Genomic DNA, 19701 nt, shown 5'->3' with positions numbered 1-19701 from the left:
TAGTACAAATGACTGACCGAAATACGCTTAACAGATGATATTCTTATTATATATACGACCAGATTAAAGGACCGCCTAGAAATATGACAACCTAGTAAATTTGGCGGGAAATATCTTCTAGAAGGTTCTTCAGTTATAATGACATGTTCCTATGCATACCTCATCACAAATATAAGTCACAAACGACAAAAGAGGTACATCTGTGGTACAAAAAAGACTCCTCAAAGGATTATTGCACGAAGCATAGAAGATGACTTCATCTCCTAACAAACTCTAATAAACTGGGGACCACTTCATGACTATGGAGGTTACATGAAGTAGTATAAAAAGGGGGATCCTCTTCATTGGCAAGGTACGCAAGTTCTAGCATCTAAACTCTGTTTCAAAGTACTTCAGTGACTGTTCTTCTTCTTCTTCTTATGCTTCTTCTTCTTCTTCTTCCACCCTTGAGAGAGAAACTGACTTGAGCGTCAGAGAGTCTAGCCAGGGATCCCCACCTCAGTCTTAAGCCACTAACGCTTTGTTAGTTTGTCTCGCTGTGCGCAGGATCATAGAAAGGTTTTTTTTAGGTCTCCAGAAGGTTATCTTCATCAAAAATCGTTGTTCACCGGAACCATCACGCCACTTCACAAATTTAGGATAAGATCAAACATGAACAAAATAATAAGGTAAAATCACATAAACCTACATTGAAGAATCTGTATCATGAACAAACTGATTAGGTAAACTAATAAGATATTGGATCATTCCAAATTTCAGAAAGGTTGAAAAACCCAACAATACAATTCATCAGTTAAAGCATAGCAAGTCTCTAGAACGAAGATACATGTATCAAAAACATTATAAAAGCCAGCAACTTGAAAATCCATAGATGGAAAACAACAAGAGATAAATCTGGAGTCGAAGGGCAATGCAGTCGGAAGAAGCCAAGAGCGAATTGATTTTAGTCCCAGATCAAGAGTTCGATTTATATTAAATTGCAAGTTTTTAGAGTCCATATTAAATTAAATCTAATTGACTAGTATTGAAGTTAAATCCGGCAGATTAGTAATTTGTAATTCAAAAAAATATCCAACCTAAAAATATTTTAAAAACCAAACTTTGTTAATTCTTAAAAAACATAATTTTAAGAATAAGCAAATTAAAATAAAAATGCATAGTTTCAATAATGAAGTTACAAGATGAAATGAAACAAATGTATTTAAAATCACAATTATGACAAACTTCCAATTTTAGGGTAAGAAAGCCTTTTTTGATTTTTTTTATTAATATAAGTATTTATTATGTTCCTTCATCTTCTAATTTTATTAGTTACAATGTCTTTTAGAATTTTTTTAAATGGGCATAATTTTAATTTTCTTCCTAATATTCTCAATCAAGGTAATTAAATCATCTTAACAGGATATTTATGAAATAGAAAAAAAATCTTCTAGGTCAAACCATTAACTTTTTCATCTTATTATCATAATTTAATATCGAGTGTAATGCTTAGGCAAAATTGAATGAGAATTAAAAGGTTTTCTTTTATAAAAAAAATAATTGTAAATTTTCATTGATTTTTTTTAAAGTATTATAAATTTTAACATGTGATTATCACATAAGATGCGCTTCTAAAATTTATATTAAGAATTACAATTTTTTTTACTTTGTAACAAACAAAAATGAACGATATTGTTATTTTGTTAAGTTAATTAACATTTTCATTATTTTTTATTAAAACTTATTTTATTTTTTTTATGTTAAGTTCACGTAAATAAAAGTTATCAACCGCATTTAGTCATCATTTTATATTAATAATGATTATATTTTAATTATATGTATAATTATTATAATTTATATTAAAATCAATTACATGGAATATTGGAATGGATAACTGATTTATTACTAAATAAAAAACACTTCAGAATTTGTATAAAGAATTTTAAATATAAATTAAATTATTAATAACAGAAAATATTTTACTTATTTAAACTATATATTTTTAAAATTCACAAATTTATTATAGACGTGTTAAATTCACAATAAATGTAATAATTTATCATATTTAATTTAATAGAACACCTGCGGGTAAACAACTACCAACTCGGACGAGTCCGAATCGGTCCGAGTTTGCCACTCACGTCGTTTCTTTACGAAACACGGGGGCATCGATCAGCTCGGAACCCTATTTACTCCGACGGCGCAATTCTCGACTCGACGGCGTTCCGAAGCGGCTGAGGGAAAGCTTCCATGGAGGTGGGTCTCCTGCGCTCTTCCCTTCTACTTTTACTGGTGATTGTTTGGCTTGGCCACGCGGCATGGGAAGAAATTTTTATGTTCTTTTGTTGAGGGTTTCTCTTTATTTGACATTGATATCGAGGAATACGTTTATTTTCCAATGCTGTGGACTTCAGTCAGAAGTGAGAGTCAAGAATTGTTCGTAGTTAGTATCTTTGATGGGGAAATTACCATTCTTTTATGTCTCGAATAATTCAGTTTAATTTTTGTTCGAGCTTGAACAATTTCTTGTATTTTGCATTTTTTTTTCTTCTTCTATATCAGCTACTAAAACACTGAGTCTTGACCCTATCTCGTTAAAAGCCTAGCTTATGCACTTCGTTATTGCTTTTCCATACAACGTCACATTTTGCTGTGTTATTTCCTTTTGTGATGTACTTGTGGATAAAGAGATTTTTTTATAGGCTTTAGACAAACTTAAAGAGTAAATGACCAAACAAAAGTTGTGCTAAGGCAACCCTGATGCAACCGTACCTATATCACTATAATAAAAATTCTCAAGTATCAAAATAGGCATACTGAAATTTTTCTAGTACCAAAATAAGCATGCTTGCATCTTTTGCATGTAACATATTCTCCATAAACTTGTTCCAATGTTTGATTATTATCTTAGTTGGGTATTCCAAGAGCTACTCCAATTATTATGTTAAACTCTATGATTAGAGGTATTGGAAAATTGAGTGATTAGAAAGTTCAGAAGTAATTTTGGTAGCACCACTGGTGGAGGACCAACTAGATCAAGATACAAAAATAATACTATTTTTATTTTGGTGATAATATATTAAAGACATAGGGTTTAGTCCCTATGATAGACAGGTGGTAGCATAATTATAGAAATGTACAAATGAAATACATAATTGTGCAAGAATTTAAAGTGGCGTAGTAATATAATATACGGAAAGGAAGTCAGGCAGAATACTAACAGTATCTCTTTGTATTAGCATATCAGATCTTTTGGAGTTATTGTTTACTAAATGCTTCATATTTTTAAACTGGTGTTTTGATCTTGATCAACTTTTATTCTTGGGGTAAACCTTATGAAGTTCATTGATTGTCAATCTCTTGCCACACACACGGGCACATACCTATCCACACATAAAGGCATATTACACATTTACATAGGCAGTAACAAGCGTGCCAAAATAACAATCCTGATTTCCAACTATTAGGGTTGGCTGCATGACTCTTATTCAACTTTATATAATGTTTTCAGGAACCCCTTGTCAATGTAGAATTTGAACATGCTTAGCTAAGATGACATTGTAATTTGGATGATAATGGATTTTCATTTAAGAATGGCCATCTGGTACTTGGTTTTGCTCTTACGTTTTGGGTGAAGACAATATGGAAAATTAAATCTTGCTCCATGCTGGATGGGAACACGGCATAATTTGCTAGGAAATAATGTAGCCTGAATTATTGATTCAGAGCAATCAAATGATTCATTTGGCCACCTCACCAACTGTAGCCCCCTTTCTAAATTTTTTAATTATTATTATTGGAACTGTTATGCTATACAGTAAAATTTTTTGATATCTAATTGTCTGATCCCTTTAATTAGCAGAAATCCAAACACACGGTAAGTGCATATGCTGTTCAGTGCGGTGAATGTCTCAAGTGGAGGTTAATCCCATCAGAAGAAGAGTATGAGATTATCAGGCAAAACTTTATCGAAGAGCCTTGGTTCTGCCACAAAAAACCCAATCTCTCATGTGATAAACCAAGTGATATAGAATACGACAATTCTCGAGTTTGGACTCTTGACAAACCAAATATACCAAAGACTCCACCTGGCACAAAAAGACTACTGAATATGAGATCAGATTTCTCCAAAATGGATGTGTACTATCAAATGCCAAACGGAAAGAAAATCCGGAGCAATGTAGAAGCCGAGAGATTCCTCGAAGCCTTTCCGGAATACAAAGATATAATGTCACTTGCAGATTTCAGTTTCACATCGCCCAAAATCCCTGAAGATATGGTTCCAAAGGAAGTAGAGATGAAGATTGCATCATCTAAAAGTAAGAAGATGAAGGTTGCAAACTCATAATCTGTTGAAGATGGGTTTCTCCTCAAAACGAAGGGATCCATTGAGCTACAGAACAAGGAAAAGTGATTATGGTTATACATTCGATTTGTCTAGAATCTGGCTGATGAACTTTAAGGGAGCCGCAAGGCAAGATTTCAATGCCTTTTTCGTTTCTATTTTCTCTGCACTAAAAGTGAGTTTCTTTGTGGCCTTGCTTCTTGCTTCCATGTGGTGTGTGGTGGTTGTATGAACCATATTTCTGTAATAAAGGCCAAACACTGGAGAATAAAACTGGCTGCTTCTTTGGTTTGTTCTTTGAGAAGGGTTTGATATTAAGAATGAATACAACTACTCTGACAAGCAGTTACTCTCCGTGGGATCTTATAAAGAAATAATAAGAATAAAATGATAGGTATTTTTTTTCAGGTATTCGAGTCTGCGGTCCAATCAGTCCGGTAGGTGGTCAGTCCGGCGTCATAGATCGGGCACTAGACAAATTCAGAAATGCGAGAGGCTGAACATCTCAGATTTTTTATCTCATTTTAGAACCATCTTAGTATACTCTAGCTGATATTCGAACTGTAAATGTTTGGCAAATTGCTTAAGCCCATTGTCATTCTTAAAAATAGGTGAAACCCATTATCTTGGCTCCCACAATTATCCTCATATCATTAGGAGGGAGGGAGTAAATAAAAAAATTAAAATTAATCATGATATGAGATATGAAGAGTAATTCTTCAATCTCTACAGGGATTCGATCCTTACGTAATTTTATAAATCTGATGCGCTGGAGGCTTCGCTTTGCCATTACACCGTGATCTGGATGGTGAACACTTCTCGATCCTTAATAATGGCTACCTCATTCTCTCTAGTAGCCATTGGCTATTGTCATCGATCTTCAAGCATCTATATATAATTTTTTTCTTCACTGCAGTTTGTATTTAAATTAATTATATATCTTTTTATTTTAATGATCAAGAATCAACAGCCACTTCAATGAGTCTCACCCGACGACGAGGAAATTAATTGTGCATGCCATTCCACATGCAATTTATTAGCTGAGAGCACTCATGACTAGCAAAACTCGGGAATTAACATCCTAAAAATTGATAGTATATTAATGCACGATTAAGGGATGGATCGATGTTCTAACTATGTTACATAAATCTTGATAGTATATTAATTTCAAAATATTTTTAATTGATTTTTCAAGTGAGGTCGATGTTTATTATAGTATGTCTTTTCGTCTAGTTCTAATTAATATGTGTTTTAGTTTAAGTATGCTAGATGTCTTTATTTTGACAATATAAAAAGATAAATCAGGATTCATATTTTTTCCCTAGAAATTCATACGTTAAAACAGTTTGCTGATAATTAAGATAATCTAACGACAAGGAAAATAAAAATGGTGTAGTAATAAATTTAAAATTAAAGGATTTAAACTGGAAAATAAATGATTGCGCTCATAATAACAAATTTTGAGGGTGAAATATGAAGTACAAAACAAGTTTGTTGAAGTCAAATATATATATGAGATTTTAAATTTAAAGGAAAAAAGAATGTAAAATGTAAAAAAAAAAAGAATTGTAAAGTGAAAGGAAATGAATTTTAATTTTGTAACTTCAAGGGGTACAAATTGACTGCTTTTGATAATGAAGAGAAAAAGGGATGATACCATACCATAAGAATATTTGTGAGCTAGTATTCATCTTAGTAAAATTTATTTATGTTCATCCAACATATATTAGATCAATTTAATGAATAAATTAGAATACATATATTTACCTGATTAATATTCATAAATAAAAATTTTTAAATTATTTTTGAATAATATTCAACTAATAAATCATGTTGATCAATATAGCTCCTAGTAAATTTATAAATAAAACAAATAAATAAGCTTATACTATTAATCTCATTCACAAATCAAGTAAATTTAAAAATATAAAAGTATCAAATAAGCTCCAATTTAGAGTTTAATAACTCTTAAATGAATGAAATTCAAAAATAAAAAATAAAAACAAAATTAAATATTTTTTTTTATAAAATAGTTAATTTTAAATTCCACTTATATAATATAAAATAATGTTGAACAAATACAAAAGTTGATTAAGAATGTTACGTTATGGATTTAAAATTTGTAAACTTAAGGGGTAAGCTGCATTCGGGTGGATTTATATTTTGTAAACTTAATGGGTGAATGCGTTAGAAGGAATTTAAGGTTTAATAATTTAAGCGGGTAAATTGAATGCTGGTAAAAGGCCGGTCAGTATTTGTTTAAATTTGGTATAGGAAGGGAAAAAAAAATGCGGTGAGCGTGGATCGAACACGCGACCTTCAGATCTTCAGTCTGACGCTCTCCCAACTGAGCTATCCCCGCTGTTAGTTTGAATGCTAAATAAATATTAAATATTAAAATATGAAACTAATGAACTAGACAAAAGGGAAACCGTAACGACATCCTCAGGCTAGATCGATTCATCAGGGAAGACATACCATCATTGCTCCCTCCCAACCTTTTTTCCATATTTTGCTCTCCCTTTCCAGTCGCCGGAGTGAACGCTCACTCGCCTCTGGACGACAAGTTCGCCAGCGTGGACCTTTGCTTCCTCCGTCAGAGGTATGATTTTTCTAGTACACGTGCATGCATCTCTTCTGATCTAATTATATTATGATTGTATCTGTAAGTACGAAACATTTTTGATGTTCAAGAATGAATTCAACACTTTAACTGAATAATGGATCAGAAAAAGAATCATAAATATTTTCATTAAAAACAACTTAGTAACATGTTGTGCATCTCATTTGACACACAAAGGTAGCAACACACACATCAAATAACAGAAAACACTACGACCGACAATTATAATGGTGGGTAGACCATTCCTTTGTCCAAGTTCTCATGTGTCATCTGCTGGGCTAAAAGCTTACGCTGTCCGACAAAAGTTATCACAATTATACTACTTTCCAAGGTTTTGTAGAAAAATATGAAAATGTACACTACCCTGGGTGAAGGACTATGAACACCCATAAGCCATATTGGAGATGGTAAAAGAAGGTAGTCGAAGGGGTGAAACCCAAAAGAGATATTCTCATGAATGCTTTTTCAGTCGCAAGGTAACCATGTCGCCAGCTTACTCGGGGATGTACCTAATTAATGGGGTTGTTCCCAATTCCCTATCTTTGGAGTCTATGACGACATAGTCATGTCAGGGATGCACTTAATGAGGTTGTTCCCAATTCTCTTCCTTTTGATCCACGAGGAATTAGACTATAAGACCGTCTTCAGGTCACATCCGCTTGCAGTTAGAGCCGTGAGGATCCGAGGTGCATCACTATATATATTGTAGGTCAAAAACTATAAATGGGATAAATTTATTTGATTCACTTTATTAAACAATCTGTATGTTTAACTCATCTAACCTTGTTTTTCAACCAATTTAATAGAATTGTTACACTTATCAAACTTTCCCACTTGATTTATCCAACCCAAACACTTACTCCTTAGCTCGCTTGGCACTACCGATTGGTTGAACCTGTTAAGCCGCAACAAAACGGTCAACTTGAATAGCTCACCAAGCTCATAGGGCCTTATTAACTTTATAAGCTCACCTGACTCGACGAATAATGAAGTTCAACAGCCTCACTCGTCAAATTATATCACAAACGAAGCTACTCGGCTCAATTAGACACTCCAAGGCTAAAACTGCTGATCAAAACCAGCCCACAGTCCTGGTTCAAATTAACTAATTCGCCAAACACAATCAACTTATTTGGTTTACAATTAAGATTACGCTAATCAAATGTGATACGGTTGGTAATGGAGGGGCCCAAGAGAAAAGTCAAGGTCATGTGGCGGTCAAAAGTCAAGAGGAAGTGGCAGTCAATAGTCATGGTGACTTGGCGGTCAAAAAGTCAGGCTGACGGAGGCAGGTCGGGATCGGCAGAGCTGAGCAGAGTCAGCTCGATCCACAGGCCTACAGTAGAGGGCCGGGAAATACAAAGCGCAGAAGCAGGTCGGGATCGGCAGAGCTGAACAGAATCAGCTCGATCTGCAGGGCTACGCGGAAGGGCCGGGAAATACAAAGCGCAGAAGCAGGTCGGGATCGACAGAGCTGAACAGAATCAGCTCGATCTGCAGGTCTACGCGGAAGGGCCAGGAAATACAAAGCGCAGAAGCAGGTCGGGATCAGCAGAGCTGAACAGAATCAGCTCGATCTGCAGGGCTACGCGGAAGGGCCGGGAAATACAAAGCGCAGAAGCAGGTCGGGATCGGCAGAGCTGAACAGAATCAGCTCGATCTGTAGGTCTACGCTGAAGGGCCAGAAAGTACAAAGCACAGAGGCAGGTCGGGATCGGCAGAGCTGAGCAGAGTCAGCCCGTCTGGCGGGTAACACGTAGAGGCTAGAGCCGATCAGAAGAGGCGAGGCCGGTGCATGTCACAATGGATCGGAGAAGTTAAGTAGGGCGGGTGCGGGGAATCTCAACGGTCCGTCAGGGGTAATCATTACATACCAGCGATGCGGGCGAAGGCGAAGGTTCCTGAAACGAAAAGATGCCCTCATAACCAATAGTAGCCTGCCAGCTATCTCTCACTACAAGACAAAGCCCAAGTGCGAAGGCGGAGGTTCCTAAATAGAAAGATGCTTTCACGACAAATAGCAGCACGACAGGTGTCCAGGACTAGAGGACAAAGCCGGGCGTCTAACGTTTTCTGACAGGAGAGCAGGTTCTAGCAGGAGGACGCATAAAAGGGGAGAAATCCCTCGTACACAGGTACGCGCACACACTCCCTCGTCACTTTTTTCCACAACTGTTTTCCTCTTCTTCTTCTGTCTGCTTTTTTATGGGGAAAAAAGACCTGACTTGAGCGTTGAAGGGCCTGATCCGTGGACTTTTTCCCTGGGTTTTGGTCTCTAACATGAGAGGGGGGATCGTCTGAGTGTGCGCAGGGTCCTGCAGCCGTAGCAGCCACCCGTGGGGAGCCTGCAGCGCCCGCGACTTTCCGTCAACACCCAGTCCACCGCGACCGGCCTCCGTCCGACTCAGCTTCCGGACGGGATCAAAATGATATTAATTAAATATTAACGAAAATAAAAACAAATAGATTAAATGGAATGGCAACATTACTAACAATAAATTAAACAAAACAGAGTGGCCCAAGTTTTGTATAGTTCAATTCATTATAAACTAGATTAAATGATCTGGCAGACTTAACAACATTGTTCACAATTAAAGAGTAACAAGTAAATCAGTTATCGATTAATTCTTTATTCATCTGCTCCCGACCCACTTCTTCCCACCTCATTCACCCTTCTCATCGATCAAACCAAGTGCAGCATTAGCTCTAGCAAAAAACGCATCAGTCAGAGCCGTACTGGAAGACAAAGCAGCATCAAGCAGATCGACAACCTGAAATACGAACAAAGAAAGCAGCATCAATCTCGTAGTTATATGTAATGCAATTGTAGCAACTAGTAACAGAAGATAGACAGACAGACCTCTTCTTTATCTATGACCAACTCTGCGATCTTGATTGGATCAGAGATTTGCCTGTGAAGTGAAATGACTGAGGTGAAGGAGAACGGGGTGACTACGAGTTCGTCGCTAACCATGTACGTTAATTCCTTGCAGAAGCTTCCCTCAGGAAAATCTAATCCCTCGGATGATGTTTTGGGATCTATAAGCTGTGCCCGTTTTGCCTTTCTACCCGAATGGCCAGGCGAGGAGCAGTAGTACCTCGTTGAACTTAGTTTGCAGCGGTAGTCACATGCGTAGTAGAGTTGTTCCTTCTCTACTGACACTCCAATGACTTGATGCTTGCAGTTGAAATACGGTGGGAGCTTAGGATTAAGCAGGGTCTCTTCATAGCCTTCAACCACGTAACCTGAGGAAGCCAATCGCTCAACACTACCGTACAAGTTATTAAGGCATGCAATCTTGAATCGACTGCCCATGTGCTTTTTCAAAGCACCCAACGGGAACGTGAGGATACTGAAAATCACATCGACAAAGTCCCGGCCAGCTTCGGCATACAGCACCTTGTTCCCCGCAAGGGCCAGCTTGATTCTGTATATTTTCTTCTCCTTGTCAAACGCCTCGATTGCAACTGTTTTTTCTACAGAAGAAGGAACGGAAAACTTGGGGCAGATATCTTTTCCGTTGTGCAATAAAACGTCAGTTAGTGGAGTGTCGGAAACGAGGGATCTTTTAAGAATATGCAAAACCTGCATATGCATTGAATTTATAGCAACAGTACGTAATTTCTTGATCATTTTGATCAGCCATGGCACCAGTAGAAAAATGAAAACTTACCTGTGATTTATCAATCTTCACCAATCTCTCTTCCATGTTGCGCCAATCACCATTGCAACAGTCGTTAAGAGACGACATGGCGTGCCCGATCAAAGAAACGGAGAGATCATCTGTGACAGCAAATTTAACCCCCTTGATGAATACACCATGAAGTTCTTCATGGTTATCGCAATCTTGATACAGATCGTAGCTAATTGCCCTGTGCATGACACTACCACAATGGCATTCGAGGTTCGAATAATAGCTGAGCGCACGATAAGAGCAAACTTCGGATGTGCATGTGTATAACTCTCCCTTTCCATAAATATTAATCTTTAGTTTCTGGCATTTTACTCCAGATGAATTCACCGGCTTCGTCAACATCGATTTGCAGGCTGCCGTCGCAAGGTATTTCTCATCGATCTGCTCCACGCCTTGGTAAAGCTTATCAACGCAACCCAAGGACGACTGCTTGTTGAGCAGACGGACGACGGTGCCTACAGGCAGCGTGAGGAAGCTGAGGAGTACATCCACGAAATCCAAGTCCGATTCGACAAAAGCTACGCAGTTCTTGGTCTTGTTGACAAAGACTTTGAGGGTGGCCATGTCTAATTAGCTCCGGCAACGTCAGAGGAGGAGACAGAGCAGAGAACTTGTCTGGATTTTTTGCAAATACTGTGGAATATTTATAGTAACGTGCCATGGGGATTATAATTAAGGAGCTAAGCAAAGAAATTTATGGGGCTTTAAAATTTTTTTGGAGTTGCCGCGCGTGCTTTGACTGCAATTAACACGGAGAATTCTGAGCGTCGATAGTTGCATAGGAATTTTAAAAGGCATTTTAATTTTTGGAGTTGGTCGCGCGTGCTATGTATGCGATGCAAATCTACCATACTAAATAATGGGCTAATCTACTATTAATTGAGGATTGTTGACGTGAAAATTTCTGTGGGACCGAATCAATCACTTAGTATTAGTTTACGTAAGCTAAATACTTGATGTCAACTAAAAAATAAATAAAAATAAATTTTAAAAATTTGGGAGGTTGTTATAAATTTGGGAGGTTGTTATGCGATGCAAAATTTGTTCCATCTCATACTTGGTTGCTTGCTACTTATCTTTGATGATCTTGTTGAACCAAAAATATCTTTGCAGCTATGAATTCTACATAAGACAACACAAAATCTTTGTACAAAGTGAGAGCAGAAATGCGAAGTACATTGAACAGTCATTTGAAGGTGCTTCTCTAGATTTTATCGTTCACGTAATTTTTGAATAGCTTATAAGATACTGGTGACAATCATGTCATCTCTTCTTTGCTTATGAATGCTCTTTAGATGTTGAGATTGTGAAAATTTCACATGTCATTTGTTTATTCTTGTTGCCTTTCATTAGATGTTGAGATTGTAGAAATTTTACGTGCAGTGTCTTTTCAGATATTTTGAAGGTGAATGGAGGTATTAAGAAACTCCAACTAAATAACTCGAGTATAGATGATTACAGGAGCAACAACTACATGCTATATGACCTTGCATATGAACTCCAAGGGTGTGACCGGAAAGTATTTCGATGAAAAACTATCAAGAAGGTTTTGAGATTTAAGCGAGAAAATGGTGGTGTCTCTGCTAGCTTTCAAATGCTTGCTGGTTCTTATCACAATGGTCCGTCTTGTTCGGTTTACTCTTTCAAGAAGGTCAGAGAATTACAGTCAATGGGTGCCCAGCATCGTTTTGTACAATCGTTTTGCTATCATTTTGTTTTGGATGCTTCAATGACATTCCTTGGCTTGACTAACATGCTTTGGACAGGATATAGGCAAGGGATTGAATTTGAAAACTCGAACCCACAGGCCTAAGTAGATGTGAGTTCGTATGGGTGGATATGCTTTGTTTCCCATACACCATTGCAATAAACTCATAGACATGCATCCACAAAAATAACTGCCATTCTTTCTTCCATTGACAGGGTTCAATAGAAATCAAATTCCATTAGATATCCATTGACAGTGATGTGGCAGGATAGATGATGTGGTAGAAGAATTGCAGGAGGTTAGTGTTTGTGCCAATTGACACTAGGAAAATGCCAATTGTTTCTTAGATATTTGCTATCTACATAAGCCTTGTGAAGAATGCAGTTTAGAAACTGCATGTATTTTAGAATGCATACTAGAAACTGTATGTATTTTAGAATGCAGTTTGAAGAAACGTTGTCTTTCTGTAAGCCAAGCTTTCTTTCTGCAGTTTGAAGAAACGTTGCATTTCTGCAACAACAGTGCTTTTTGCAAGAAAGTGTTTGCACAGAAGAAAACGTTTCATTTTTGCAAGCTTTCTTTCTGTAGTTTGAAGAAACGTTGCATTTCTGCAAGCTTTCTTTTTTTCTTTCTGCAAGCATTTCATTTCTGAGTAATGAGTTTTGGTTCATTTATAGAAAATAGCTAGTAGAAGTAATTTTTTGGTTCAAACTATTGACTGTAATTTTTTGTTTATATTTCAGGCCAATTGTTCAATCTGTTCAAAGCTCACAAAGATCCTAGACAAAATCCAATTGCTTATTCTTGTAATAGATTGAGAAAGACAAGCTACTTCTTCAGTATTGTGGTAGTAATTACTGTACTGTTTTGTCTCGTTCTCAAGCCGATAATAATTTTTTAGTGTAGCTAGTAGAAGTAAACAAATTGTTGGCTTCGAGGTCGATTAGTTATTTTGTGCTCTTTTGTTTTAAATGTGAATATCACTATCTACTTTGAAACAGAATTAGTGTTAATTTTGATATTTACTAGCTTCTCATGTAATTAAATACTAATATTACTTCAATGTCAGAATTCTATTATTTTGGTATGAGTTTGAAATCATTAGCTGAGCTGATTATATGTAAAATTCAAATATGGACATGGTAAAAGAAAAATAATAGTTTCGTAAATATAAAAATAATGATTTTTTTTAAAAAAAATTTCTTTAAAATGACAACGCTTTTAAAGCGTTGTAATAGTGTTGTCTTTGCAAAACATGACAACGCTTTTAAAGCGTTACAAAAACGTTGTCTTTGTAAAAATTGACAACGCTTTTAAAGTGTTGCAAAAGCATTGTCTTCGCTACAAACGACAACGCTTTAAAAGCGTTGTCGTTGAGTAGACTTTTAACAACAGTGCTTTTAACAACGCTTTTCAGGCACATATACAACGCTTTAAAAAACTTTATCTATTAGCTTTTTTCTTGTAGTGTTTTATTACTTTGTTATATTATTTTATGATCATGGATTAATTTTGTTTGTTGAGAGTCTATTGTCCAATGAGTATTACTATACATATATTCTACCTATCCTTTTTGACATAGATTTTTTTTTTCACTTACAAGTCCAACAATTTTTTATGAAGAATTTGTTGAAGATCAATACCAATCCGTTAATGGATAAGAATAAAAATATGGATGAGAGTAATTTTTTCATTCAAAGGATAAAATTTAATAGATAGAAATTAAAATATATGGTTGAGAGTATTTCTCTCATCCAATAGATAGGGATAAAATTTCTTTGTGGATATAATTTGATTTTCTGATAACTATGTATCTTGCATGGTGAGTACTATAAATACTCTCTCATGCATTCATGTTTAATCATCCAACAAAAAATAAAAGTGGTCTTCAAATTGAAAGTTGTTCTTCATCTTCCTTTTCTTTTTCTCTCTAAAATTGTGAGTGATTCTCAAAAGTGTTGTAGTGTCTTTGAAGTATGAATATAATACAAGTAATTAATTTACTTGTTTATAGTTCATTTTTTTCAACAATTGGTATCAGAGCAGAACGATCAGAGATTGTTCTTGGTGGAGTTATCTTTAATCGTGAGGAGGTTTATATTGTACAAGTTTGTTAATCAAAATTGTTCGGTATAATCAAAATCTTTCCGACACAATGGGCGACCTTCAAGTAGTAGGAGGAGTTAAGAAGCTCAACAACAAAAACTACAACACGTGGACAACATATAAGGAGTCCTACCTACAAGGTCAGGATCTTTGGGAGGTTGTTAGTGGTAGTGAGGCCATGCAATCGACAGAAGATGTCAATGACATCTTGCGAAAATGGAGGATCAAAGCAGATAAAGCAATGTTTGCTTTAAAAATCACAATTGAAGAAGAAATATTGGAGAACATCCAAGATGCCAAAACACCAAAAGAAGTATGTGATACCTTTGTTACACTCTTTTCAAAGAAGAATGATGCAAGATTGCCATTCCTGGAGAATAAGCTACTAGTAATAGGACAACGTGACAAAACAATTACCTAATACTTCCACAAGATAAAGTCGATATGTCGCGAAATTTCAAAATTAGATCCAACAGCTCCTATTGGGGAAACCAGGATAAAGAGAATAATTATCCATGATTTACAACCAGAATATCGAGGATTTGTTGTTGCTATACAAGGATGGCCAACACAACCATCGCTTCTTGAGTTTGAAAATTTGCTTGCAGGCCAAGAAGCCAAGAAGCTATGACTAAGCAAATGGGAGAAGTCTCGCTAAAGGGTGAGGAGGAAGCACTCTACACTAATAAAAGTAAGGGCAGCTTCAAGCTGCACATTGGCGATGGATCTACAAAGGATGGTGACAAAGTGAAGAGTTATCAAGGAAATGGAGTCCATTATCCAAGGAGAGCCCCAAAGAATCATGTCAATAATAAAAAGTTTATTGGCGAGTGTTACACCTGTGGGAAGGTGGGCCACATGGTAAAAGATTGTTGAACTAAGAAAAAGTTTGTTCAGAGTAATACTGCTACCTCTAATTCTAAGGAGAATAATGAAGATGACTGGGATGCCGAAGACTTGTTCATTATAGAGGAAAATGAAGTAGCTTTCACAACAATGCCAGACAAGATTAACTACAAAGATGACTGGATCATAGATTCAGGCTGCTAAAATCACATGAAGGGTGACAGAAAAATTCCAAAACTTGTCCGAATACAAGGGAGCTCGTGCGATGGTGACAGCTAACAACTCAAGGTTACCAATAGCTCACATTGGTAAGACAATAATTACGCTTCGATATAATTCTAGCTAGGTGTCACTTCAAGATGTTTATCATGTCCCAGGAATGAAGAAACATGTTAGCGATTGTGTTTGTTTTTCTTTATTCCGCTGCGTTATTCTGAATTTTCGAAATGAACGAATTAGTCACGAGTACGATCCTACATTTTCTCCTATTCTATGTTATTTCAATCTCAATTTTGTCTTATATTTTCTTTTTTCAGATTGAAGATTTTACCAACCATAATGCATTTGAACTTCTTGCCAAATATCATAAAGCACATCTTATCTTTAATGATGATATACAGGTAATTGATTTTAGCCTTACTATTTTACACTTAGGAACCTCCTCCTTTTTTAGTTCTAATTGTTTAACTTGATTCACACATATTATGCTACTCCACATGTTTATGAACCATTCAATATGCTTATTCTCATTTCAGGGCACATCTTCTGTTGTGTTTACTGGTCGTTTTGGTGCTTTGGAAATAATTGGCGGAACATTGGCAGAGCACAGTTTCTTATTCCTTGGTGCTAGGGATGTATCCTTGTTCTCAATTGGATCATTTTGGTCTATTGAATGTGTTGGACTTTGATTTTGTTAACCTTCATATTTGTCTTTTTATCTTAGTGCCTCATACTGTCGGTATGAATTCTAAATTGATTTATGCCTTGTCCTTGGATTCCTTATTACAATTTCAGCATTGCAAATAATTATATGACAAATAAGTATGAGGATCAATGCCAATTAGGATTTTATTTGTTAGAATGATAGTGGGGCTTCTACTTTTTGAAAGAGAGGGAAAAACAGAACTTTCAGTTTTGTGATATAGATTGAAATGTAGCGCTTGCCATAATTGAGGTGAAATTTTCTGCCTTTGCTACTTAGTTTTTTAATACACATGCCGCCTAAGTTACGTTAATTATGCACTATGCCGAGCACATGTTTCCAGAATGTATTAGCTGAACGTATCTCAGTTGTATTTTCTTCTGTTTATGCTATTAATACTTTCAATCTTTTCCTCATTCTCATTGTGTTTTATATCAATTATTAGAGGCTTCATCATATCAACTTTGCAGGCTGGTACTGGAATCACAGGACTCATAGCTCTTGAGATGTCGAAACAGGTTTTTAACTTAGGGGGTGTATTAAAACTAGACTTTTAATGACTTTTAATGATTCTTCTAAAATTTAAAAATTTAGAGGTATTGAAATTAGATTTTTATACACTCTTTACAAATTTAATCGTATTCAAAATAGATTTTCAAAGAGTTATAAAAAATCATTTGGTATTCAAACTTGACTTTTAAAGACTCCACCAAAGTTTAAAGGTATCCAAAATTGTAATAGATTTCCAAGAATTCTTAGAAAATTCTTTAGTATAAATTTCAATGCCTTAGGTATTACCATAAAAAGTAAAAAATTGTCTTCTATTTTACCTAGAGATTTTGACAGATTTTAATCGCACTAAACTCTCTCAAGACGTCTCTAGAGTTGTCTCCTCTCACGATAAAAAAAATCCTCCTCTCACGATCAAAAAATTCTCCTTCAAAGGTATGATTGTTACTGTTTCAATTGTTCATCTACAATTTCCCCCTTATTTCATAACGATTGGTACTGTTTCAATTGTTCGTCTATATATCTACAATTTTTCCCATCCCGATTGGTACCGTAAATATATCTGTCTACAACCTCTGACACCATCTCTAACAATTAATATATACTTTTTTTCAACTCTATGGGTCAACGTAAGTAAATATTGAATTATTATATGAATAGTGGAACAAAATTTTTTGTTTGATTTCATTTTGTAGTGGGTGTTCGATTTCATTTTTTATTTTACTGAGCACAATTTGTATATGAAAAATTAATCGTAGAATTTATTATACCTCTAACGATTACTATTATATGAATAGTGGAGCAGAATTTTTTATTTTATGGAGCACAACTTGTGTATGAAAAATTAATCGTAGAAACTTCGTGTAAACTATTTTTCTTTTGTGGTTCATTGGTGGTTCTTTTTGCATCGTTTTAACTCAAAATCGACTTTGAAATGTTGCTGGTTTTGAATTTATATAATTTGGAAAAAATGGAACAGTTGCTCTATATTATGCAATTTCCCATATTCATTTTAGCAAAGAACAAAGGATCAAAGAAGATATCAATTATTTATCAATTTTTAATTATACTATGAAGGTAGAAGTCAACACATGATCATGCATTTTTATACATGATGGCTTGCTTTTATAAACATATGCAAATATGTAACCGAGAATGTATGAACTTTGAGGCATTAGGGAGAGCATATAAATAACATAGTATTTTATTTTCATTAAAGGAGTCAATGAAAACCTCATATAATTTAATAGTAAAATTAATAAATTAAGAAGCATTTGATTGTTGAAGTTTTCTTTTTCGGTTTAATTGGTTGCATAAGGCAAACTTTTATTATAAAACAACAAAGAATATTGTTATATATGTGCTCATCCACAATTTTTCTATCTTATGCATGCTAAAGAAGTACTATCAATGGGAGATTCACAAGCAAAATATATATATGGACTACGGAGGAGAGCAATGAATTATTAAGACTTATGGTTGATGCTGCAATGCGAGGATGATGTGATAGGAATGGTGTGTTGAACAAAAGAACAGTGGAAATAAAAATACTTTCCACTCTTAATGCAAAACTTGGGTGTGAAAAGACTTTTGCACAGTATCAAAGCCGTTTGAAGTGGTTCAAACAACGATATAACAACTACTGTAAGCTTATACATTATAGTTCTGGGTTTGGATGAGATTCTATGACAAAGAAATTCACAGCTAGTGATGAAGTATGGGAGGATTATTTTAAGGTTAGAATAATAAAATGTATATTTACAAACTATATATTTACAATTAGAATTTGAATTGCACATATGATTTTTGTTCTTTGGTAGTCTCACCCTAAGCATGAACATTATCGGATTGATACTTTTGAGGATTATGAAGACTTAAGACTTGTAGTTGGGAATGGAACTGCTACAGGAAAATATGCAATTGGACTTGGAGATGACACTGATGTGAGAACCTTTGAGACAGAAGAAAATGGGGGTACTAACTTATTAGATGATTACGTGTTTGATCACAACAGTGGTGAATTCATACAAAGCAATAGGCAAGAATCTTCATATCAACCTCTATTTTCTGAGGACCTTGTTCACCATTACCATCTCAACCTATGAGTTTCGAGGTTCCACAAGCAACTAGAAAACGAGATAGGACCGAATTTGAAGCAAAATCAAACACTTCAAAGAATATAGACCTAGATGTTTTAAATAGGCTCTCTTACACCATTGAGAAAGCATCTTCTAAGATTGAATTAGTTGGCGTTGCAGATGATAATTGTTGGGATGCTATAAAAGAAGTTCCAAACTTGGATAATCGTACTCGTTACAAAGTGCTTGACTGGCTCAATACTAGACCAAAGTGTAGGACCGTTGGGCCGGCTAGAAGGGGGGTTGAATAGCCCTGCAAAAATCAAAACGCAAACACCATTCTCGAACTCTTAAACTAACACTTGTAAAATAAGAGAAATAAATAAAAGCAGAAAAGTAAAAGGCACACCGAGATTTACTTGGTTACAACCGGGAAGGTTGTTAATCCAAGAAAGCGTAGCACTAGTATCTCCTTCAGGCGGAGAAGCCTTTTACAGCAATGAAGCGCACAATAGAAGCTTAAAACAGAAAAGCGTACAAGTGTAGAAAGAATGCTTGAGTTCTCAGTTGATTGACAGCTTCTGGACCAAGGCTATATTTATAGTCTTGGTTGGGGCGCCTGGAAGGGTTCCGGGCGCCCTGGGGGGAATAAAACTTTATCCCCCAACGTCCAGAACGCGAAAGACGCGTTCTGGTCAAACTTCACGTTCCGGGCGCCCCGGACTGTTCCGGGCGCCCCGGGCTGCTCCGGGCGCCCCGGACAGTTCCGGGCGCCCCGGAGCAAAAAGTCAACTCTGGTTGACTTTTACGTCCGGGACCTCTGCTCCGTTTTAGTCCCGCCTCGGTCCGGGTCTTCCGCTCCGGATCCGCTTACTTGGGTGATCTCTGC

The 19701-nt window shown here is 35.9% G+C and overlaps 2 protein-coding genes and 1 non-coding gene across 3 annotated transcripts; 1 reads left to right on the top strand and 2 right to left on the bottom strand.

The window, feature by feature from the left end:
* Positions 1-2064: 2064 nt before the first annotated feature.
* LOC122017757 (methyl-CpG-binding domain-containing protein 4-like) lies at positions 2065-4628 on the top strand. The gene is made up of 2 exons (XM_042575446.1): positions 2065-2235; positions 3842-4628. The coding sequence occupies exons 1-2, from the start codon at positions 2230-2232 to the stop codon at positions 4325-4327; spliced, it is 492 nt and encodes a 163-aa protein (XP_042431380.1). The 5' UTR covers positions 2065-2229; the 3' UTR covers positions 4328-4628.
* Positions 4629-6613: 1985 nt separating this feature from the next.
* TRNAF-GAA lies at positions 6614-6686 on the bottom strand. Its single transcript has one exon. It is a non-coding gene; the product is annotated as a tRNA-Phe (tRNA).
* Positions 6687-9610: 2924 nt separating this feature from the next.
* LOC122014049 lies at positions 9611-11206 on the bottom strand. The gene is made up of 3 exons (XM_042570243.1): positions 10622-11206; positions 9808-10533; positions 9611-9718 (listed from the first exon to the last, which is right to left on the bottom strand). The coding sequence occupies exons 1-3, from the start codon at positions 11204-11206 to the stop codon at positions 9611-9613; spliced, it is 1419 nt and encodes a 472-aa protein (XP_042426177.1).
* Positions 11207-19701: the final 8495 nt, after the last annotated feature.

The sequence above is a fragment of the Zingiber officinale genome, chromosome 8B (assembly GCF_018446385.1).
Source record: "Zingiber officinale cultivar Zhangliang chromosome 8B, Zo_v1.1, whole genome shotgun sequence".
NCBI lineage: Eukaryota > Viridiplantae > Streptophyta > Magnoliopsida > Zingiberales > Zingiberaceae > Zingiber > Zingiber officinale.
The sequence above is the reverse complement of the archived record's forward strand: the minus strand, read 5'-3'. Positions and strand labels throughout refer to the sequence as shown.

What these genes read in the sequence shown, in the direction of transcription:
- LOC122014049 (XM_042570243.1), bottom strand. Translation starts at nt 11,206, where the DNA reads ATGGCCACCCTCAAAGTCTTTGTCAACAAGACCAAGAACTGCGTAGCT. An exon ending in TGAAGATTGATAAATCACAG is followed by an intron (nt 10,534 to 10,621) that starts GTAAGTTTTCAT and finishes ATGCATATGCAG; the next exon opens with GTTTTGCATATTCTTAAAAG. An exon ending in TGGTCATAGATAAAGAAGAG is followed by an intron (nt 9,719 to 9,807) that starts GTCTGTCTGTCT and finishes TTCGTATTTCAG; the next exon opens with GTTGTCGATCTGCTTGATGC.